Below are 25587 nucleotides of genomic sequence, written 5' to 3'. Positions count from 1 at the left end.
AACATGACTGGTCTTTCACTTTTTATTTTAAATGCATGTGTAACTTTTATAATCAGAAAAAGTATAACCTATTAAAATTTAAGATATGTTATATGCCATGACCTCACAATTTCACATTTTAGAGAACTACTTGTACATCTACACAAAAAGAAATTAAAGCATTATATTTTTTTGTAAAAATTGGAAATTAAGAAAATGGATAAGTTGTGGCTTATTCATATTTTAGAATGTTATTTGGCAAACAGAAAGAATAGTATACAGGGCTGGGGATGTGGCTCAAGCGGTAGCGCGCTCGCCTGGCATGCGTGCGGCCCGGGTTCGATCCTCAGCACCACATACCAACAAAGATGTTGTGTCCGCCGAGAACTAAAAAATAAATATTAAAAAAAAATTCTCTCTCTCTCTCTCTCTCTCTCTCTCTCTCCCCCTCTCTCACTCTCTCTTTAAAAAAAAAAAAAAAAAAAAGAATAGTATACAAAGATGGATTTATATAACATAGTAAATAAAAGCAGGTTACAAAACAATATACTGTTTTACAGTATTACTTACACACATGCATGCACATACACACACACACTATACATTTTTGTAAAAATAGTTATTTAACTACATAGAAATGGGCCTGTCAAAGACATTCAAACTATTAACTAAAGGAGGGGCCTGTATTAGAAAGGGTGGAGAAAAAACTTTTATTTGAATTGTCCAGCAAAACAACTACAATGCATTCACATTACATCAGTAATTTTAATCTATATTTGGAAGCAACCTTCATTGTTTTTAAACCATGCATTAGTAACTAGTTCCTAAAAATATCAGCAGAGCTTGGGTTGTGGCTCAGTGGTAGAGCACTTGCCTAGCATGGATGAGGCACTGGGTTCGTTTCCCAGCACCAATAAAAAAAAAACTAAACAAAATAAAGGTATTGTGTCCATCTACAACTAAAAATGTTAAAAAAAAAAAAGAAAAAGAAATATCAGCAGAAATTTCTATAGTGTGATCCATAATAACTCAAAAATTCAAATATCTGAATCCCTTATATACATAAGACAATAGGATAGAAAACATACATAAAAATCCACATATATGCCTGGTCAATAACAGGGACCATTGCTAACATTAGAATTACCGTCTTTTAACAAATAAATTAATGTTCAGAAGTTAAATGACTTTGCAAAAAATCATAGGGATATTATGAGCAAAAATTCAAACTTAGTCTTCTTGACTCTAAAGCTCAAGTTCTTTTCAGGGTATATATTGTAATGCCTTGAGGAATACATGAAGAACTAATTGCACACTAAGAGGAAACAAATTGATGATCCTAATGATGCTCTTAAAAAAAATAAAAAATAAAGTACATGTCCCTTCAATCAACTTCCAATTAAATATTGTACTTCAAATTCTTCTTCCTTTTTTTTTTTTTTTTTTTTTGTAATGAAGACTGAACCCAGGGGCACTTTATCACTGAGCTACATCTGCAGCCATTTTCATTTTAAGACAGGGTTTCCAAGTTGCTTAGGACCCTACTAAATTGCTGAGGCTGGCTGCAAACTTTCAATCTTCCTGCTTCAGGCTCCTGAGTCACTGGGATTACAGGTGATTCAAATTCTTACATTTTCAAATGTCCAAATGATTTCATTTTTATTCCATTGGAAAACATGATAAATGTAAAAACTACAAAAAGCTGTGGTTACAGGTATGCCCTATCTTGCCCAGCTCTAAATAGTTAATGTATTAACCGATTCAACCCTCTTAATATTCCTATGAACTAAAAACTAGTATCTCCATTTTACAGATGAGAAAATCTAAGCATGGAGAGGTTAAGACACTTGCCCGGATCACAATACTAATTAGTACAGAAGCCAGAATTCAAACTCAGGCAGCCTAATTTCAAAGTCAAATTCCTAAGGGCATATTAACTGCATGTCCAATCTGATGAAAATTCTTCAAAATTGTCCAAACTGAAGCTTCAAATGTTGCATTTTGGGGAGGATTTTTTGAGGGAAAATATTCATATAAAATTTAAATCTAGGCATTAAATTAATTACAAGATTCTATAACAGAAACTATCCTTCCAAAAGAAGCATTTGGTGCACTTGTGTATGCTTAAATATAATTTTTCTAATTTTTAGCCATTAAAAGTATTATTCCATAGAATATATATAAACTTTATAATTTTTTAAGAACACAGATTATAAACAAAAGTAATAAAGCAATTTTTTCATGTACTTACAAAATGAGATGATAATAAAGGATTTATTAGAAATATTTATTAATCAACAATATAAAAACCAAAATTTCTAATTGACGATCTACTTCCAAATATAGCACTTTTTTTTAAGTAATCGTTCATGTAAGGCATTACTTTTATTATAAGATTAGAAAAATGATTACAATTCATATTCTGTTTCTTAAACGTTTTTATTAGTGTATTATAGTTATTTGTAATAGTGGGGTTCATTTTGACATAATCATACATGCACAGAATCTAATTTGCTCCATTTCAGTTCCCAGTAGTTTCCTCTTTCCCCCTCTTCTTCCCTTCCCCTATTGACCTTCCTCTATTCTACTGGTTTTGTGTTATTTTTTAACTGATGCTTTATAGACATCCATATAGATGGAATTCACTTGAGGTATATTCATATATGTACATAGCATAATTTTGTAAATTTCATTCCATAGTTCCTCCCTTTTCCCAAATTCATATTCTTTTAATAATTTATTCTAGACTTAAATTTTTTAAGACAATTTCATTGAACATACAAAATTCATTGTACACAGATATATTTGGGGATATTTTCTTAGGAGAAAGATCCATCTCCTACTTTTATTTATTTTAGGGTGGTTCATTTTTAATTGGTGCATTATAATTATACATATTAGTGGGATTCACTGTTACATATTCATACATGCACACAATATAACAATATAAATTTGGTCTGTTTCATTCCCCAGTACCTCCTTATTCCCTCCCTCCTCCTTCCCCTTATTCCCTTTCTCTACTCAACTGGTCTTCCTTCTACTTTACATCTCCCACTTTTAAACTGTAAAAAGAGAAATGAATTAGAAACAAGAAATAAAACTCTACTTGTAGTCCTTGCCCTATTACTAAGTAATTTTATGGTCAGGCTTCCTAAAAAATCACTCTGAGGTTCCATGTTCTAGTCTAACCGAATGAGGGATTTAAATCAAATAATATACACAAATCTTTATACTTCTATAACTTTTTAAATTTTTTTTTAAATTTTTAAACTTTAAGTCTCACCTCATCTGAAGAATCTACTTGTCCCAATGTTCCTGTTGCACCTGCAAAACCTTTAGAAGGGAGGAAAAAAAAGTTGCCCTTCATAGTTGTTATATATTGATTTACTTTAAAATTATTTTGAGACACATAAATATCAAAAAGCTAAGTTTTGTTGTATTAAGACACCTCGTTTTAACAGTTATCTTGGCAAAGGTCAACATTTATCTTAAATAAATTTGGGCCTAATAGGTTTAATACTTCAATGGAAAATCTCAGATTTAATAATTACAAATGGTGTTTGTTTGTTTGTTTTTTAGTTTTAAACCATGATTTATTAACATACTAAGCCAATAAAGTTTGGGGACACTCTTAAATACCAAGTGGTACATTTCTCATGAGTTAGAACCAGAACCTTATAAAAGTAACCAAATTCCATTCAAGAAAAATATTTTTTTTCTTTAGCCAATTTATTCTTTCTCGCTTCTAAATTTATAATAGTTTTCTTGTAAAAAAATGACACTGTTTTAGCTCAAAATAAATTTGTTCAATAATGAACATTTCAGGGGTTTTATGGTTGTTATTTTTGTTTTAATACAGAAAAGTCACTACTGCTCAAACTAAATACTTATACAAACCTTGAACTGCCAGAGTGCTAGTACCAGCAGATGGCTCCTGAATACCATATACAAGCTTATCCTCAGGATATGTGAGTCCAGAGCTCTTCAAAGCTATAAGGTACTTCTCATGACTTTTCTTTGCACAAGCATTTTCTCCAGGACCTAATATTTAAAACAAATTTAAAATTAAATATATATAAATATATATATATATATATATATATATATATATATATTCCATTTAAAATCTAAATACAGACATCTCATTAATTAATATACACATGATAAAATAGGTAAATATTCTACTGGAAGTGGAACAATATAAAATAGCTTCAGATAATATTTTTGTGCTTGTGTTTGTTATTAATAATTCCAAAAGGCACAGGATACTTGTAACAAATAGGAAAATAGCAGCTGGCATCAAAATAAATGAGAGAATATACTTTGTATACAACCAGATATGAAAAATTGTGCTCTACATTGTAATATGAATTGTAATGCATTCTGCTGTCATATATAGCAAAACAAAAATTTTTTTAAAAACAAATTAGAATAAAAAAATAAAAATAATAATAATGAAGCATGATTCTAACCTTCAAGAACTTTAAAATCAGTGGTAAAGAAAAATAAACAGCCAGGCACATGCCTATAATCCCAGCCACTCAGGAGGCTGATAGGAGAAATTCCAATTTCAAGGCCAACACTGCAAACTTGGTGAGACTCAGTCTCAAAAATAAAACATAAAAAGTGCTGGGGATGTAGTTCAATGGTAAAGCACCCCTGGGTTCTATCCCCAGTACCAATATTTAGAGAGGAGGGGAGGGGAGGGGAGGGGAGGAGGGGAGGGAAGGGGAGGGGAGGGGAGAGGAGCAGATAATACAACAGATGAAAATTATGTGGCAGACTTCACCACATGGTCTGTCAATCTGTGATCTTGTAATTCCAAGCATTCAAACTTATTCAAAGCACAATACCTAGAAAAAGCTTTTTTTTTTTTTTGAAGAGATAATACCTGAATGGAATTTTCAAATACTACAAATTAAATTATTTTAATTCCTGTGTCAATCACATTTAAGGAATTAGAAGTATAGTTTCTATTGAAATATTAATAAAAACAATTTACTTCCAAAAATACGGAAAGGTTTAAGTTCTACAATCACACAATCCCAGAACTTTCATTTAAGCATTTCAGCTTATTATTGCCAATTTTTTCTTTTGTTTTTGCTTTTTAATGTATTATGGAGGGTGGAATAATAGTAAAAGAAAAACAGATTGATAATTAAGAGTTTTTTAAGTGAAACAATTATTTTCTCAATCAAGGCAAATTTCCATGGCATTCACCTCTTCATAGTAGATTATGCATCTTAAACTGTGAATCTCTCTGATTATATAAATTAGTTTAATATTTGCTGAGCTTTTCTCTTTTATTTGGTTTCCTTATTCTTGTTTTGTTTTATAATTTTCAATCTCTGTCTGCCCTTGATTAAAAAATAAAAATTTTTTAAAAACTCCAACACAGACTAAACAAATGGGAATTTCCTCCTTCAATTCCAGTTCATGAAGAATAAAGAATTAGTTTATGAAAAACAAAGAACTTGGGCTGGGGTTGTGGCTCAGTGGCAGATTGCCTGCCTTGCACATGTGAGGCACTGGGTTTGATCCTCAGCACCACATAAAAATAAATAAAACTATATATACATCTATAACTAAAAAATAAATAAATAAATAAATAAATAAATAAATAAAGAACAAAGAACTTTCAGAGTTCTGTATAAGAAATGATTCAGGCCTGGAGGGTATAGCTCAGTCAGAGGTAAAGCACTTGCCTAGTATGTGTGAGGCCTTGGGTATCTTGATCCCCAGCTTCATGGGAAAAAAAGAAATTACTAAATATCTGCTGTATAATACAAGCCACATATTGATTTCAATAATGCTAAATGTTCATCTAAGTCAATCCCTCACAATAACCCTGAGAAAAATAAATATATAACCATCATTTTTTTTTAAGTAAGAAACTTGAGGCTTAAAAAGACAATATAGTGGGGCTGGGGTTGTGGCTCAGTGGTAGAGCACTCGCCTCGCACGTGTGAGACCCTGGGTTCGATCCTCAGCACCACATAAAAATAAATAAACAAAACAAAGATATTGTGCCCTTGTATAACAAAAAATATTTTTTAAACAAAAGATAATATAGCTAGCCAGTTTCACACAGAAGGGAATCTAGACTGCAAATTCAAAGCTTTTGAATTAAAACCTAATTTGATTTCCATCATTAAAAGTTAAGAATTGTTGCTATTAACTTCAGGAAATAAGATTTTTTTTTATATTTTATTTTTTAGTTTTAGGTGGACACAATATCTTTATTTTTATTTTTATGTGGTGCTGAGAATCGAACCCAGTGCCTCACGCATGCCAGGCCAGCGCCCTACCACTTGAGCCACATCCCCAGCCCCTGGGAAATAAGAATTTTTAAAAATTGTTTAGGACTGGGGTTGTGGCTCAGTGATAGAACACTTGCCTAGAATGTGCGAGGCACTGGGTTCGATTCTCAGTACAACATATAAATAAATGAATACTTTTTCCATCAATATCTAAAACAATATTTTTAAAAATTGTTTAAACAAAAGAGGAAAACTATCACAAAATATTCCTAAAATATACATTCCTCCAATGATTAAGAACAACCTGTTTGTTCTCTTTCTCAATAGTTGATAATTTCTGAATAACAAACCATTTTCTAGGATAAGAAATAACAGATGTCCAGATATGAACTTCACCTCTCTCCAGTTTCATCACCAAAACTCAAGCACAAGCCACCATCGTCTTTACCCTAGACTTCTGCCCCTTGAGCTGCTTTTCTTATACCTTCCAATTAATTGTTGGCAAAACAAGTCACCTTTTTAAAATACATATCTGATCATCTCACTCTTAAGGTTAAAATATTTCCATGACGTCCCACCACATTCAGAACAAAATAGAAAATGTTACATGGACCATGAGAACCTGTCTGATCTGGATCTAGTCTAATGTAGGAGTCTTATTTGCGACACTATCCCCCCTATTCATTTCACATCAACCACCTTGGCCTTTACAGTCCCTTAAAAATAGGCTCATTTCCATCCATAGATATTTCCAGACACTCGTCCTTTTGCCTGGAATCTAGGAAAGATCTACGTGTGATTTTCTTTGTATTTGTATATTTTCTTTAATCATTTTTCTTTCTGTCTAGTCCATTGATTCATCTTTTTTTTTTTAAAGAGAGAGTGGAGAGAGAGAGAGAGAGAGAGAGAATTTTTTAATATTTATTTTTTAGTTCTCGGCGGACACAACATCTTTGTTGGTATGTGGCGCTGAGGATCGAACCCGGGTCGCACGCATGCCAGGCGAGCGCGCTACCGCTTGAGCCACATCCCCAGCCCTGTTGATTCATCTTGAAATTCACTGACTTCTCTACCCTATCAAAGCTGCTACTAAGCCAATGGTTCTTTTTGTTTACATTCTGTGCTAAGATTCCTATCACTTCACTCATTAATTTACACATTTCCTTTAATTCTTTGAACATATTTTCCTTAAATATCTTGAACATATTTAAAATAGGTAAATATATTTGTAATAATTGCTCTCGTATCTTTATGAGATAAACCCAATATCTGGGCCACCTTAAGATCAATTTCTAGTGGCTATTTTTTTTTCTTGCCTATAGCACAGTTTGTTTTCCTATATTTTCATCAGTTTTTATTATATTCTGGATATTCTCATGACACATTATAGAACATTTTGGATTCTATTTCCTTCCTCTAAAGAATATTAAATTTTGTTCTAGAAGACAATTCAATCACAGATTGAATACCAAACTGAAACTCCAATGTCCCCCAACATTGCATGACCTCTATTATTTCTCTTCTGCTTTTAATCCCATAGTAATCAATGTAGTAAGGTTTAAGATTGAATACCAAAAATGCATGAAGGCTTGGTTTCATGCTCAGTAAGGAGCAGACCTGTGAAAAGCCTAATTGCTCAGAAGGCCCTCTTGAGTCACAGGAATCACCTCTAAACTCCTCCTTCCTTGCAAATCCTGATAAGAGTTATAGGCTTTCTTTTTTTTTTTTTTTTTTTTTTTTTTTTGAGGGGGTAGGGTACCAGGGATTGAATTCAAGGGCACTAAGCCACATCCCCAGCTCTATTTTGTATTTTATTTAGAGACAAGGTCTCACTGAGTTGCTTAGCACCTCACTCGTTGCTGAGGCTGGCTTTGAACTCTAGATCTTCCTGCCTCAGCCTCCTGAGCTGCTGGGGTTACAAGCATGCGCCACTGCACCCAGCTAAATATAGGCTTTCTTAAAGGCTTGTCTAAAACAGACTTCACACCAAGGTTTGGCCTACTGGTAACTCTGCTAAATATCTGAGGTCTGGTTGAACTGAAACTCCAATTCCCCCAACATTGCATGACCTCTACTATTTCTTTTCTGCTTTTAATCCCATAGTAATCAATGTAGTAAGGTTTAAGTAGTCTCATCCTGTAAATATGCAATCCAGTCTTTAGCTAAGCACTTCCAGGACTCCCTCACAAGTCTGCCCCCACTATATCTCAGCATTCTACCCCAAGACTCCATAATTTCCAATGACAGCAGCTGTCCTACACCTTAATCTCTGCATTCTTAACAAGACCACAATGCTCTGCTTCAATACCAGTGTTTCTCTATAATCAGGAAGTTATTCCCAGAGCTGTCATGAGGCTCATCTCATTTTTTTCCCTTCTGAGTTCACAGTCATGGGCTACCTATTATCCAGAGCCTGAAAACAGCTGCCTCATCATTTGTCCAGTTTTATGTTGTTATGACATAAGAGCCATTCCAGTAGCCAAAAACAGATGTCATCTACCTGGACTCCAACTCCATGGCTTTATACTCAACTCCCTCATCCTTTAGTTAAATGACTCCCTCTCAACCATTAGGTTTTACTTTAAATACTGCTTCCGCAGTGATGCTTCACGCCTCTACCACCAGTGAAATTGGATCTTTCTTTCACAATCACTTGCCCAACACTTTCACAGCACTTATTATAGTTTATAATTACACAATTGAGAGAGGGGGTTAGTTTAATTAATGAAACCTAACTCACTAGACCACAGTTATAAGAGCAAGGATAGAATAATAAAAGTTTACTATTACCTTCCCTACCCCACACTCCAGTGCCTGGTCCAGAGTCAAGCACCTTGTGGGTGCCTAATAAGAACTTTGTGACTTAGCCAGGCATAGTGATGCCACCCCACCTGTAATCCCAGTTTCTGGGAGGATGAGGAAGGAGGATTGCAATTTTGAAGACCATCTGTGCAACTTAGCAAGGTCCTATCTCAAATTTAAAAAAAAAAAATTTAAAGGGTTGAGGGTGTAGCTCACTGGTGGAGGGCTTGCCTCATGAGCACAAGGTCCAGTATTCAATCCCCAGTACTAGCAGTCAAAAGGAAGTATTGAAGAAATAAGTGTATCAGATAAGCATCTAATATGGTAAACAATACACATGAAAATTTTACCACTTAAAAAAACATGATGAACTTTAATTTTCAAATTATGTTGTTCACAAACTAAGAAAAAGCACTGTTTAAAATATTTATAACAAGATTTTGAAATAATTGATGCATTTATTGTACAATAATTGGGGCAAACTAAAGGTGTTTAAACTATTTTTATTACAGTATACCAGATACATAAAACATTCAGTAATAAGTTTTATAATTTAAACTCCTTATTATAATAAAATCCTAGTCCATATAATCCAGAAATTTAAAATACCAAAACTAGGGGGCTGGGGATGTGGCTCAAGCAGTAGCGCGTTCGCCTGGCATGCGCACGGCCTGGGTTCGATCCTCAGCACCACATACAAACAAAGATGTTGTGTCTGCCGAAAACTAAAAAATAAATATTAAAATTCTCTCTCTCTCTCTCTCTCTCTCTCTCTCTCTCAAAAAACAAATAAATAAATAAAATAAAATACCAAAACTATAAACATAAAAGTGGTTGTTCTTTTGGGAAACAGGGCAGTAAAGCATAATTATAAATATGTTACATCAAGGGGCTCAGTGGCAGAGCGCTTGCCTTGCACATGTGAGGCACTGGTTTCAATTCTCAGCAACACACACACACATACAAAATGAATAAATAAAATAAAGGTTTCTTTTTTAAATATGTTACATCAAATGTTGAAAGACTTGGGCTTCTCAAAATAAATTAGTTGTGAGATCTTTAATAGATCATTTAATTTTTCTGGAGCTCAACTTCCTCATCTATGAATTCTCTTAACTTCAAGTTTTTTATGAAAAATCCACATTTTGCTTTTAAGTTATAAAATGTATACTTATAGTAACATAATTATAAATTTCTCATCTAACATTTTACTCACCAGAAGTTAGATCTTTGTAGTTTTGTTGGTTTGTCAAAACCTGGGTAAGAACAGACCTCATTGCTCCTCCCATTTTAGTTAGGTCTTCTAAAAAGGAAATTTGAGGTTCCAAAAGCTGAAGGACTTTGTTAAGGTCTTTTTCTGATGATACATCAGCTGCTAAAAGGGAAAAAAATGTATATATGTGTATGTGTGTATACATATATACGCACAGATATAAGTAAACATATAAAATTTGTATATGTATATGTACAATCAATGATAACTAAAGGAAGAACATGGTAGTACATACCTATAATCCCAGAGACTCAGGAGGCTAAGGCAGAAGGATCACAAGTTCAAGGCCAGCCTCAGCAACTACAAAAGGCTGGGGATATTGTTTAGTGAAAGCAACCCTGTGTTTAATACCCAGTACCACACACCAAAAAAGTACATATATGTGTATGTGTGTAAAAATATCATATATATATATATATATATATATATATATATATATATAAAAACACAGCAGGCAAAATGCCTAGTATAGCTGAAGGGAGAGATAAAAATCTTAGACAGTAATGACACAGAATATTAAATATAAAAAGAAAAAGATGTTTTAGAGAAGTTGATATCTAAAAGGAAGAAATAAATAGAAATCTTTAGCATTGAGCCATAATTGATTAAAAGAAGAACACATATAAGGAAGCTAAGGGAGCACCTGTATGTCCAGGAAAGGTGACATTAATTTCATTCTTTATTCAGCATCTAAAACCTTACTTTCTCAATGGAAAGCTAATATTGTATACTATTCATTTGTATACTCTTCCCAGTGATCTTTTTTTGGGGAGGTGGGGGGAAACAGAGATCGAACTCGGGAGCTCTCGACCACTGAGCCACATCCTCCAGTCTTATTTTGTATTTTATTTATAGACAGGGTCTCACTGAGTTGCTTAGCACCTCACCCATTGCTGAGGCTGACTTTGAACTCTAGATCCTCCTGTCTCGGCCTCCTGAGCTACTAAGATTATCAGCATGCACCACCATACTCAGCCCCAGTGATTTATATATATTAACAGATATTTAATTAATATTTGCTGTTGGTTTCTAAAGTCTCTGACACAAGCTCTAACAATGGTCAAAGGATTATGGTGTGAAAAAAGAAAAAGAACTCAAAGCAACTGTAAAACCACAAGATCGTTTAACTTCCATTACCTTCTATTAATTTATAGTGATCTCTATACAAAATAATGGAGTTGTTTTGCTTTTTCTGGTTTTTTTGGGGGGTTTTTTTGTTTGTTTGTTTGTTTGTTATACAGAAATTGATGCTGAGTACAAAGAGGTAATAGAGAAAAATTTCACGAACCCATATTTATGAAACTCATCTTTTTTTTTAATTTTTATTATTGGTTGTTCAAAACATTACATAGTTCTTGATATATCATATTTCACATTTTGATTCAAGTGGGTTATGAACTCCCATTTTTACCCCGTATACAGATTGCAGAATCACACTGGTTACACATCTACTGATTTACATATTGCCATACTAGTGTCTGTTGTATTCTGCTGCCTTTCCTATCCTCTACTATCCCCCCTCCCCTCCCCTCCCCTCCCCTCTTCTCTCTCTACCCCATCTACTGTAATTCATTTCTCCCCCTTGTTTTTGTTTTTTTTTTCCCTTTTCCCTCACTTCCTCTTGTATGTAATTTTGTATAACCCTGAGGGTCTCCTTCCATTTCCATGCAATTTCCCTTCTCCCTTTCCCTCCCACCTCTCATCCCTGTTTAATGTTAATCTTCTTCTCATGCTCTTCCTCATCTTTATACAAAAAGTGTTCCTACTCATTCGTGTTTTCAAATAATGGTAACACATGATTATCACAGCTATATACTTATGTCATCTACCTTTTTAAACTGCTAAATATCACCAATAGTACACTTTTATGTGAAGTAGTCATTGACTAAACTAAATTTTAAGGTTCTCATAATTACTTAAACCTATTACATTTCCAAAATAGAACACCGGTAATATAAAAGGTAAATTCCAAAAAAATCTGTTAACTAGTTTATGAGAAATACGCAAGCAACTTAGTGATAACCCGTCTCAAATTTTAAAAAGCTGGGAATGTAATTCAATGGTAGCACACCCCTGGGTTCAATTCCCAGTATCAAAAAAATTGAAGATAAAGGAAATCTCAATAACCCAGCTGATAGCTGGTATCTGATTCTGTTACCTCAAAGAAACAGTAGTCTGGGACTAAATCAAAATAATATTTTTCTGTATTATAAGATATATATTCTGAGAGAAGCAGAAGTACTTAACAAAAGATTGTATACAAACTCCTGGTTCAATCCCCAGCACCAATAAAAAAATATTTTTTTCATTAAAAAATATATATTTTTTAATGAAAACCAAGCCAGGCATGGTGGCACATGCCTATAATCTCAGAGACTCAACAGGCTGAGGCAGGATAACAAGTTCAAGGCCAGCCTGGCCAACTTACTAACCTTGCCTCAAAATAAAATTAAAAGGGTTGGATATGGCTCAGTCCTGGGTCCAATCCCCAGCACAGCAAATAAAATAAACAAAAAAGTTAAAGTTAATTTTAAAAATTGTATATAAAAGACATTAAAAGTTAATAAATTCATTTTACATCATTGATAATCTCTAATTCACATCAGACTAAGAACTTTAATAGATAACAAAATCTAAATATTTAACTAAAATGTATTAATCAAGATTGTAGCGGGCTGGGGTTGTAGCTCAGTAGTAGAGCTCTTACCTATCATGTGTTAGGCACTGGGTTAAATTCTCAGCATCACATATAAATGCATAAAATAAAGGTCCATTGACACCCAAAAAAATATTTTTAAAAAGAGCCAGGTATGATGGCCCACGCTTGCAATCCCAGTGGCTCAGGAGGCTGAGACAGGAGGATAGAGAGTTCAAAGCCAGTCTCAGCAAAAGTGAGGTGCCAAACAACTCAGTGAGACCCTGTCTCTAAATAAAATACAAAATAGGGCTGGGATGTGGCTCAGTGGTTGAGTGCCTCAGAGTTCAATTCCCAGCACCCAAAAAAATCTTTAATGAATACCCATAATTTGAATGTTTCTTTTCTCTTTTTAATACTAACATGATACGTATACCCACACATTTTACCAGTAATATGGAAATGAGCAATGTGACCCTATTATGAATTATTATATAAACTATATGAAGGGGAATAAAAATTACAATATATAGACTTCTACCAGAAAGAAAAAAATACAATGCTTTTATCATCTAAAAATATAAATTAAATTCAAACATTTCCAGGGCATCTTAATTCTGCTCTATCCTAATATGATTACAAATAAAGTGAATTTAACCCCATAAAATGGACTACTTCTTCATTTGCAAAAGGTCAAATAAGTTTGATCAAAAACATTTTGACACCAAACCATGACTACTACAAGGTATCTATAGTAATATCATTTATTCTAGTGTTTTTATTCAGTCTCTGTATTTAGTCATCTCTTTTGTAAACAAAAACAATAATGTCTAAAAAAATTCATCACATTATTCATGTAAAACTTTGTGAACTAGGAACTTATAAAGAGTACTAGCAAGGAATAGTTTGAAACATACCTGGTTCATTATAGCCGTCTCTTAAGTACTGAATAAGACAAAAAATAAATCTTGGAAGAACAAATTCAGACATCATCAATAAGTCTTTGGGAACACAGGGAATATTTGAACTTGATTTAATCTGATGCCTTTTGCAAAACCTGTAATGAAAAAAAAAAAGAAAAAAATTAACAGTGATATCCAACTGGTCAACAATATATTACTTCCATTCCCAATATTCATAAACAAAATACTAGCCAATAAAGTCAATATGGTCCTCCTTCATGATTTTTAAGGCACCAAGTTAAAAGAATAAGTTGCTCCCTTTTCTTTTTGCAGTGCTAAGGATCAAACCCAGAGCCTCATGCATGCTAGGCAAGCACTCTACAACTGAGCCTCACCACTGGTCCCAAAAGAATATAGTTCTAATTGGCCTTGAAAAAAAAAAAATGGCACTCAGGGATATTTTTCCTAAGACAAGACCATACTGGTTAAGTTCCAAAAGAAAATCTCATCACAGAATTTATATTTTGAACTGCAATTTATTACTTTCAAGTACTGTTGCTTCTTTCCTTTATAACCTATAAAAATACGATGATCATTCCAAAGAATTTACATTTTCAATTCATATATCAATTACTTCTAACGTATTGTATTAATAAATAAATAAAAAATAAACATATATATTTATATCTTTTAAGTTAAGACAGACGTTTAACTGTATGCCTTGTGACTTTAACACACCTCTCTCACCACTGGATAGATCTTCCAAACAAAAACTAAACAAAGAAACCACAGAACTCAATAATACAATCAATAATTTAGACTTAAAGGACATATACAGAATATCTCTCTTTTTTCTAATATTTATTTTTTAGTTTTCGGCGGACACAACATCTTTGTTTGTATGTGGTGCTGAGGATCGAACCTGGGCCGTGCGCATGCCAGGCGAGCGCACTACCGCTTGAGCCACATCCCCAGTCCCCAGAATATCTCATCCATCAACAAGCAAATACACTTTTTTCTCAGCAACACATGGATCCTTCTATAAAATAGATCACGTGTTATGCCACAAACCAAGTCTTAGCCAATACAAATATAAAGAATAGAAATGTTTTTAAAAAATTGGGAGGTACTGAGGATTGAACCCAGAGACACTTTACCAGTGTGCTACACTACCTATCCAGCCCTTTTTATCTTAATACAGGGTCTCACTAAATTGCTTGGGGCCTTGTTAAATTGCTGAAACTGACCTTGAACTTGGAATCCACCTATCTCAGCCTCTCAAGTTGCTGGGATTATAGGTATGCGCCACAATACCTGGCCAAATTTTTTTTTTTTTATTGTTGGTTGTTCAAAACATTACATAGTTCTTGACATATCATATTTCACATTTTGATTCAAGTGGGTTATGAAGTCCCATTTTTACCCCGTATACAGATTGCAGAATCACATCAGTTACACTTCCATTGATTTACATATTGCCATACTAGTGTCTGTTGTATTCTGCTGCCTTTCCTATCCTCTACTATCCCCCCTCCCCTCCCCTCCCCTCCCCTCTTCTCTCTCTACCCCCTCTACTGTAATTCATTTCTCCCCCTTGTATTATTTTTCCCTTTCCCCTCACTTCCTCTTGTATGTAATTTTGTATAACCATGAGGGTCTCCTTCCATTTCCATGCAATTTCCCTTCCCTCTCGCTTTCCCTCCCACCTCTCATCCCAAATTTTTAAATATTTATAACATTAACCACCTATTTCTATGTATAGAAATTTATTTTAGTGAAATACTTCTAAATTTGCAAAAATATACTTACAAAAAATATGTTCATTATACTAGTCTACACTACACAAAAGGCAGAAACAACTCCTGAGCTCATTGATAAAAGATAAATTAACCAAACTATGGTAGATCCATAAATACTTTGCACTTGTTAAAAATAATGAGGTAGATCAACAAGCACTGAAGTATTCAAAATAAATTGAGAAGAGTTGTAAAGTAGTATATACATTATAATATCTTTTATAAAGACACTTTTGAAGAAAGAAGGACAAAGAAAAATGTTGGTGGATGTAAAATGAAAAATATTTTGAAAATGTGTGTGGGATTTGGTGGAAATTAACTGGGATATGGCTCACTTTTTACATTAATTCTACGAGTAATGTTTGAGTTTTATATAACAAAGCACATGTATAATTTTTAATCAAAAAGGAAAAATTTAAACCAAAACAAACAAGTTGTGCTATACATGTGGCTCTAGTTCCACAGTTCAAAGTATAAATTCTTAACACTTTTTTTTTTTTTGTTCACAGACCACTTTAAGAATCTAATGAAGGGGCTGCGGCCAGGGCTGAGTGGTAGAGCACTTGCCCAGCAACTTCAAGGCCCTGGGTTCAATCCCGAGGACCACAAACAAAGGGGGGAAGAGGGAAGAAGAAGAGAATCAAAAGATTCCTTCTCAAGGAAAAAGATATACATACATGGAAAATACAATATTCAAAGTATTCACACTCCACTGAAGTCTATCAACCCTTAAGGTGGAGCTTCAAATTGTTAGGTCCCTAGATACAGACTCCCACAGTCTTCAAGCCAGATAAAGGAGCAGGGCCTAAGCAGCCTCCACAGTTGTCCCAGGGTGATCCAAACATCATTTTCTACATCCACCATATTACAAAAAAGTTTAGAAAACATTACACTTGAAGGTCCAAACGATGTAAAGGGAATTTAAGAATTTCTTCTACCTGGAAAACACAATATCTAAATAAAAGAAAGGGAAATTTTTAAATGCTACCATTTCTATAAAAGTCCTCAAAGATAAAGTAGAACTTGAACTGTAAGATAGATTAGTGAGCCAGTGGTGATCTAAGATAATTTTGACAATGGAAAGAGCTTTATAAGCATAAATATGAAGAACAAAAAATGGAAGGAAGGAAGGAAAGTCAGAATAGAAGAATGGGGAAACATACTAGGCACAAAAAAATGAAAAAATACAATGAAAGATTTGACAGTTGAAAAACAGGAAAGTAAACAGAAAAGACGAGAAGACACAGAATGCTCACTTGTACATTTTCTGCACAGGAAAGAAGTCAATTCAAGGGCTGGGGATATGGCTCAAGCGGTAGCACACTCACCTGGCATGTGCGGGGCACTGGGTTCGATCCTCAACACCACATAAAAATAAAATAAAGATATTAAAAAAAAAGAAGTAAATTCAAAAGAGCTACTGGGTGAAGAATAAGAAATAATTTGAGCAGTGTTAACTAGCATTGAGGAATCAGTTTCAACCTTGAAAGAAATTGAAGGAACAGCAAGTATAGTCTAAGTAATTTAGGAATGAGTTTCACAGCAGTGTATCAAAAGGCTGAAGACTGGGACTGGGGTTGTGGCTCAGTGGTAGAGCGCTTGACTAGCATGTGTGAGGCACTGGGTTTGATCATCAGCAACACATAAAAATAAAATAAAGATATATGTCCCACCTGTAACTAAAAAATAAATATTTTTAAAGGCTGCAGACTGAAAAAATTAATAGCCAAAAGAATAAAGACAAAGCTCTGAGTACTAGTTTAAGTTAAGTAGGTACTATGGTTTGAATAAATGTCCCCAAAGGCCCAAAGGCTTGGTCCTCAACCCATGGCATTATTGGGAGATGATAGAAGCTTTTTTTTTTTTAATATTTTTTTTAAGAGAGAGTGAGAGAGGAGAGAGAAAGAGAGAGAGAGAGAGAGAGAGAGAGAGAGAGAGAGAGAATTTTTAATATTTCTTTTTTAGTTCTCGGCAGACACAACATCTTTGTTGGTATGTGGTGCTGAGGATCGAACCGGGGCCGCACGCATGCCAGGCGAGTGCGCTACCACTTGAGCCACATCCCCAGCCCGAGATGATAGAAGCTTTAAGAGTAAGAGCTTTAGTGGAAAGTATTCCAGTTATTGGGGTTGTGCCCTTGAAGAGATATCTGGATCCCAGCCCCTTCCTCTTCCTCTTTCATATCCCAAGTATGAAGTGAACAGTTCTGCCATGTGCTATAGCCATGATATCCTGACTCACCACAGGCCCCAAAGCAACCAATCATACACTGACAGCTCCAAAATTGTGAGCCAAAAGTTAATCTTTTCTCTTTATAAGCTGATCATCTGAGGTATTTGTTACAATAAAGGAAAGCTGACACAGAAGGATTGTCCAACATAGATATAATATACCACAGGATTGTCAAACAAAACTGGGTTTTGTATTTCAAGCTGAGCACAATGTGGACACTTAAAGCATCCTATATGGCAGGTGCTTAATAAAGGCTTGATGAAATAAAAAATTAATCTAATAGTAAAACATCAGAAATTATTTTAAGGGCATACAATTAAAGAATAACCTGGGACCATGTAATAATCCCAGCTGTTCATATGTTTTTGAAAAGCTACTCTATGTCTAGTACTTGGGCCCTAGGAATACAGGGGCCTTACTCTCATGGAGCCAGCATTCTACTACAAAAGGGGAATGGAAGATGGAGAAAGAAACAAGTGAATAAATATGAAAATACCTGATAGTAATAAATTCTATGAAAACAATTTGACAGCACAATGTAGGCTCCTTTATAATCACTTTGTCATGGAAAGCCCTTCTGAAGAGGTGATAACTTCAGTTACAAGTCAAATAACATGAAGGAAACCAGACACAATGGTGCACACCTGTAATTCCAGCAGCTCAGTTGTTAGAGTGCTTGCCTTTCATGCACAAGGCCCTGAGTTTGATCCCCAGCACCAAAAAGAAAAAAGAAAAAAAAGAAACCTGACAAAAGCCAGCATAGCAGTGCAAACCTGTAATCGCAGGAACTCAGGAGGGTGAGGCACTAGTTCAAAGCCAGCCTTGAAAATTTAGTGAGACCCTATCTCAAATCAAATAAAAAGGACTGGAGATGTAGCTCAGTGGTAGAGCACCCCTAGGTTCAATGATCCCCAATACAAAAAAAAAAAAAAAAAAAAGCCTGACAAAAGAAACCGTATATGAATAGGTATTGCAGACCTCTCCCAAAAAAACAAGAGGAGATCTTTCTACACAACCAATATGACTCCCAATTTAAAAAAATGTGATAGGGGGCTGGGGTTGTGGCTCAGTGGTAGAGCGCTCGCCTCACACGTGAGAGACCCTGGGTTTGATCCTCAGCACCACATAAAAATAAATAAACAAAATAAAGATATTGTGTCCATGTATAACTAAAAAAAAATGTGATAGGAAGTAGTGTAGTAACATTAGTAGTTCAGAGGTCACATATACTTTCTTCAAGGATACTTAACAGTTTTGCAAGATTAAGAAGGTTAAATATTAATTTTGTTGTGCTGGGCCTTGGAACCCAGGAGGAATACAACAGATGTCCCAAAGCATATGTTCATAAATATTTCTTGAATAATTAAAATAAATCTGTGAATAACAGACCTACCTGAGAACTGACTTGGGTTTAAGTCCTGAATTGTCCATGTGACCTTAGACAGGTGAGTCTGAGATCCACTCTTTTCCCTCCACATTTATAGAGTGCCTACTGTGTGGAAGGCCCTAAGCAAGAGACACTTTTCTTAATTCTATGTGTGGAGCACCTAGTCCCATAAGGATGATCCTAAACTTGAGTTGTAGTTGTGTCTGATACAAAAATCTTGCGTTGCTAGTTTATATAATAACAATCAATGTTTGCAGGCTCAAGACACAAAAAGAAGAAATAAATTATTTTTTTTAAAAAAGGTTAAATATTCCTTAATGGGGTTGGATGTTACAGATGATCAGATGAAGTGAAAGAAATAGTAGATAACATGGCCTCTCCAAATTTTGTTTGAATTATCTTTTCAAAATTTTTCACTGAAACATAATTGATGAAATCTTCAAAAGGTAAGTGTATAACTCAATGAAGTATCAGAAAATGAACATACCCAAGTAACCATTGATTCAAGATGAAGAAATAGAACATGACCAGCCCTCCAAAAACCCTCCTTCTGACTTCACTAGTATCAAATTTAAATGTCCTGGACTCTAAGAACAGCAGAGGTAAAATGAATCAGGGGAAGGGAGGTTCTGGGGGTCCACTGAAAATTACTGAGATATGTTTGGAGATAGGAAGGCAAGGAGAGGACAACTAAAATAACCACATATTTCAAGAATCAGAAAAGCATCTAACACATACACAAATTATACAAATATTTACATAATTTGTATTATTACATATTTTGGGGGAGAGGCAGGGATTAAACTCAAAGGCACTCAATCACTGAGCCATATCCCCAGCCCTATTTTGTATTTATTTAGAGACAGGGTCACTGAGTTGTTTAGTGCCCCACTGTTACTAAGGCTGGTTTTGAACTTGTGATCCTCCTGCCTCAGCCTCCAGAGCCACTGGGATTACAGGCATGTGCTACCATGCTCAGCTAACATGAATATTTATATCATGTGTGTTTATATGTATTCTTTACAAATAAACTTGTTCCACTTTCTCAGTAGAAAAGGGTCAAAATTATCAGTTTTAAAGTTCCAGTTTATAAAAATTTAACCCTCTTTTTTAAAGATATGTAATTATAGAATGGATAATTGAGGGAAAATATAATTATCAAAATTATGGCAACACATTAATCGTTTCAAAGACAAAGAAGAATGCGTACTTTATAGCTTTTCATTGCTAAAAAAATAAATAAATAAACGACCAATGTATGCTCAGGGCATCTTTTTGACTAGAATTCTGATACAGGTTTGTCTTTCTCTTTTCTTCATCATTCCTTTCCTTGTACACATACACAAAAATGTAGATTTCAAAAAAATAAAGTCGCTTTTAGGGGAAAAAAACACACACACATACTAACATGTATACACATGTACTAACATCTTCTAACTCCCTGACAAAAATACCCTGATAGATAATAAACAAGTCAATGCTAAATGCTGAGAGCCATAGCTAAGTAAGAATGACGCATGGCAACTTCCTTGTCAGCCTACCCCATGTTGCTTAGAGGGAGGACTCGCCATTGTGGAAATGGGCTTGTTTGAGTAAAGTGACCCTGCTCAAGGACCAGGGTGGATCCGGGTTTAGGGAGGATCCTGCTGGATTAGGGTGGGTCCAGGTTTAGGATATATCGTGCTGGGAATAGGGAGTATCCCTCTCCTTGGGTTTAGGACAGTTCCAGGTTTAAGGTGGACCCTGCTGGGAATAGGGCATATCCTGCTGCCTCTAGGCACCCGCTCCTTGAGTTCCCGTAGAGTTCTCAGCGGGATTCAGAGAGTATTTTGGGATGCAGAGCCCAGTGGAAGTGTGGATTTCCCCAGAATGTGTGTGTAGAATTGCTGTTTGAATCTACAAGGTTGTGAGTGGCTCGTGATTTTGTGCCCAGCCAGATTGCGGCAGCTAAACAAAATGGAAAGTTCTCAAAAATTGTCTGCCTCTTGCCTAGCTCTTCTCCATGAACCTTGTTAACCTGTTCCCAATCTGGGTATTTTGTTAGAGCTAATGAATGAGAGTACCCTTCTCTCAAGTATTTGTACATAATTCCTTCCTCGCACCTTTCAAATGAATTTAAATGGTTACATGATTGCTAGTTCTGTTTACACTAACATAATAAGAGAAAAGATGGCAGTAAAGTCAAAAATATATCTATTAAAAATTTTACATTTTTGAGTGGGAATCCACATCTCTGGGGTGATGAAGGGTGGTGGCTGGTGGCTACTGCTGTGGTGGTGTCCCAGTGCTCAGCAAGTGGCAGTGACACAAGGTATGGCAGGGCCTTCCTGAGCTCCTGAGGACTGCTAAGAAAACTGAAAATCCATACGCAGCAGAATGAAATTGAACCTCTATCCCTCATTCTGCACAAAAATCAACTTAAAGTGGGTCAAAGACTTAGACACTAGAACATAGACCCTGCGACCAATAGAAAAAAGAGTATGCCCAAATCTTCATCATGTAGTAATAAGACTCCTAAAGCACAAAAAGTAAAATCAAGAATCAATAAATGAGATGGATGCAAACAAAAAGCTTCTTCTCAGCAAAGGAAACAATTAATAACATGATGAAAAAGCCTACAGAATGGGAAAAAATCTTTACCACGCACACCTCAGTCAGAGCTCTAATCTCCAGGATACATAAAGAACTCAAAAAACTTTTAACACCATAGGCTGGGATTGTGGCTCACACCTAGCAGGTGTGAGGCCCTGGGTTCAATCCTCAGCACCACATTTGCTGATGACATGATTCTATATTTAGAAGATCCAAAAAAACTCCACCAGAAAACTTCTAGAACTCATAAATGAATCCAGCAAAGTAGCAGGATATGAAATTAACACCCATAAGTCAATTGCATTCTTAAATATCAGTGATGAATCAACTAAAAGAGAAATTAGGAAAACTACCCAATTCATAATAGCCTCAAGGAAAAAAATAAAATACTTGGGAGTCAATCAAATAAAAGAGGTGAAAGATGTCTACACTGAAGACTACAGAACACTAAACAAAAATATTAAAGAAGTCCTTAGAAGATGGAAAGATCTCCCATGTTCTTGGATAGGCAGAATTAATATTGTCAAAATGGTCATACTGGACTGGGGTTGTAGCTCAGTGGTAGAGCACTTGACTAGCATATGTAAGGAACTGGGTTCAATCCTCAGCACCATATATAAATAAAATAAAAATATCATGCCCATCTGCAACTAAAAATAATTTTTTTTAGGGCTGGGGATGTGGCTCAAGCGGTAGCGCGCTCGCCTGGCATGCGTGCGGTCCGGGTTCGATCCTCAGCACCACATACAAACAAAGATGTTGTGTCCACCGAGAACTAAAAAAATAAATAAATATTAAAATTCTCTCTCTCTCTCTCTCTCTCTCTCTCTCTCTCTCTCTCTCTCTTTAAAAAAATAAAAAATAATAATTTTTTTTAAATGGCCATACTGTGGCTCAGTGGCAGAATGCTTTCCTAGCATATGTGAGGCACTGGGTTCCAGTCTCATTACCGCATATAAATGAATAAAATAAAGGTCCATCAACAACTAATAAAAATATTTTTTTAAATGGCCATACTACCAAAAGCATTATACAGATTCAGTGCAATTCCTATTAAGGTTCTGATGACATTCTTTATAGAAATACAAAAAAGCAGTCATGAAATTCATTTGGAAAAACAAGAGGCCCAGGATAGCCAAAGCAATCCTTAGCAAGAAAAGTGAAGCAGGAGGCATCACAATACCAGATCTTAAATTATACTACAGAGCTACAGTAACAAAAACAGCATGGTATTGGCACCAAAACAGACATGAAAACCAATGGTACAGAATAGAAGACAGAGACAAATCCACAAAAATACAGTTATTTCATACTAGACAAAAGCACCAAAAACATACATTGGAGAAGACAGCCTCTTCAACAAATGATGATGGGAAAACTGGAAATCCATATGTAATAAAATGGTTTTAATGAAATTAAATTAAACCACTATCTCTCACTCTGCACAAAACTCAACTCTAAGTGGATCAGTGATCTAGGCATTAGACCAGAGACCCTGCACCTACTAAAAGAAAAAGTAGGCCCAAGTCTCCATCATCAAAACACGGGGTGGGGGAGGGGCTGGGGTCATGGCTTAGCGGTAAAGCATTTGCCTAGCATGTGGGAGGCCCTGTGTTCGATTCTCAGCACCACATAAAAATAAATAAAATAAAGGTATGGCATCCAACTATAACTAAAAAATAAAAAAAATTTAAAAACGAGATTGTATCAAATTAAAAAGCTTCTTCACAGCAGAGGAAACAATCAAGAATGTAAAGCGAGAGCCTAGAGAATGAGAGAAAATCTTTGCCACCTGCACCTCAAATAGAGCATTAATCTCCATTATATGTAAAGAACTAAAAAACTTAACACCAAAAAAAAACAAAATAACTCAATCAGTAAATGGTCTAAGGAACTGAACAGACACTTCACAGAAGAAATATGAGTGGTCAACAAATATATGAAAAAATGTTTTCAACATCATTAGCAATTAGATAAATGCAAATTAAAACTACACTGAGATTTTCCTCATTCCAGTCAGAATGGCAGTTATCAAGAATATAAGTAACAGCGCTGGGGTTGTGGCTCAGTGGTAGAGTGCTTGTCTGTCATGTGTGAGGCACTGGGTTCGATCCTCAGCACCACATTAAAAATAAATAAATAAAATAAAAGTATTTTGTCCATCTACAACTAAACATTTAAAAAAAAAGAATACAAGTAACAATAAATGTTGGCGAGGATATAGGGGAGAAAATACACTTATACATTGCTGGTGCGACTACAAATTGGTGCAACCACTCTGGAAAGCAGCATGAAGATTCCTCAGAAAACTTGGACTGAAACCACCATTTGACCCAGTTATCCCACTCCTCGTTTATACCCAAAGGACTTAAAATCAGCATATGACAGTGACATCAATGCTCATAAAAACTCAATTCACAATAGCTAAGCTACGGAATCATCCTAGGTGCCCTTCAACAGAACAATGGATTAAGAAAATATGGTCCATATATGCAATGGAATATTACTCAGCCATAAAGAATGAAATTACAGCATTTTTTTGCCAGTAAATGGATGAAACTGGAGGCTACCATGCTAAGCGAAGTAAGCCAATCCCCCAAAACCAAAGGTGGAATATTGTCACTGACATGCGGATACTGCTCACAATGGAGAAATGGGGAAGTGGAGGTTCACTGGATTGGAGGGGGTGGGGAAGGAAGGGGTATGGGAATGGGAAAAACAGTAGAAGAAATCGGACACAACTTTCTTATGTTCTTATATATGCATACACAACCAGTATGACTCCACGTGATGTACAACCACAAGATGGGAAGTTTTACTCCATGTATTTATATTAAAATACATTCTACTGTCATGTATCACTAAAAAAAAAAAAAAAAAAAGTTTGTTTCAGGGGAAAAAAAGAAAAAGGAAAAGGGCTGGGGTTGTGGCTCAGTGGTGGAGTACCCCTCTCGCATGTGTGAGGCACTGGGTTTGATCCTCAGCAACATATAAACATTAACAAAATAAAAGTATTGAGTCCATCTACAACTAAAAATATATATCAAAAAAAAAAAGAAAAACAGAATGTAGGGGTTCAGTGGTAGAGTGCTTACCTAGCATACAAGGCCTTGGGTTCAATCCCTAGCACTGAGGAGGAAAAAAAAAAAAAAAAAGTCTTCCTAAATTTAGACCTGAACAACACTATCAACCAACTTTATTATAAAACACTACACCCACAACAAAATAATACACACTTTTTTCAAGTGCATATGGGCTATTCATCAAGGCAGACTATATTCTAAACTAGAAAAGAAACATTAACAATTTTAAATGAATTCATTTAAGCATGTTCTCTGACAATAACCAATTTAAACTAGAAATTACTAGTAGACAGAATCTGTAAAATCCCCAAAACATCTAAATAATCCAAGTACCAAAGAGGAAATCACAGAAAACAGAAACTATTTTGAATTGGATAAAAGTGAAAACATATTTAAAAAATGTGATGCCTCATACTATGCTTAGAAGGAAATTTATAACATTAAAATCTACTAGAGAAAAAGACCACAAATAAATGATCTAAGCTGCCACCTTAAGAAACCAGAAAGAGCCAGGCAAGGTGGTGCACACCTGTAATCCCAGCAACCAGGGAGGCTGAGGATTTCACAAATTCTAAGATAGTTTTAACAATTTAGCAAGGCCCTGTCTCAAAAAAAAAAAAAAAAAAAAAAAGGTTTGGGATGTAGC

General features: G+C 35.0%; 1 protein-coding gene across 5 annotated transcripts in view; it reads right to left on the bottom strand.

The window, feature by feature from the left end:
- The window catches only part of UBR3 (ubiquitin protein ligase E3 component n-recognin 3), a 225100-nt gene that overhangs the window by 184180 nt on the left and 15333 nt on the right, over positions 1 to 25587 (bottom strand). For 4 of the 5 annotated variants that reach the window (XM_081261279.1, XM_081261282.1, XM_081261283.1 and 1 more), the window contains exons 2-5: positions 13867 to 14006; positions 10258 to 10416; positions 3877 to 4020; positions 3263 to 3312 (exon numbers count right to left, since the gene is read on the bottom strand). In XM_081261279.1, coding sequence (XP_081117405.1) covers positions 3263 to 3312; positions 3877 to 4020; positions 10258 to 10416; positions 13867 to 14006 — 493 coding nt within the window. The remainder of the gene's footprint in view (positions 1 to 3262; positions 3313 to 3876; positions 4021 to 10257; positions 10417 to 13866; positions 14007 to 25587) is intronic. The other variant, XM_081261280.1, reaches the window with a different exon arrangement.

This window comes from Spermophilus citellus (genome assembly GCF_964194105.1).
Source record: "Spermophilus citellus genome assembly, chromosome: 11".
NCBI lineage: Eukaryota > Metazoa > Chordata > Mammalia > Rodentia > Sciuridae > Spermophilus > Spermophilus citellus.
Note: the sequence above shows the minus strand (reverse complement) of the source record. Positions and strands in the feature narration are given on the sequence as shown.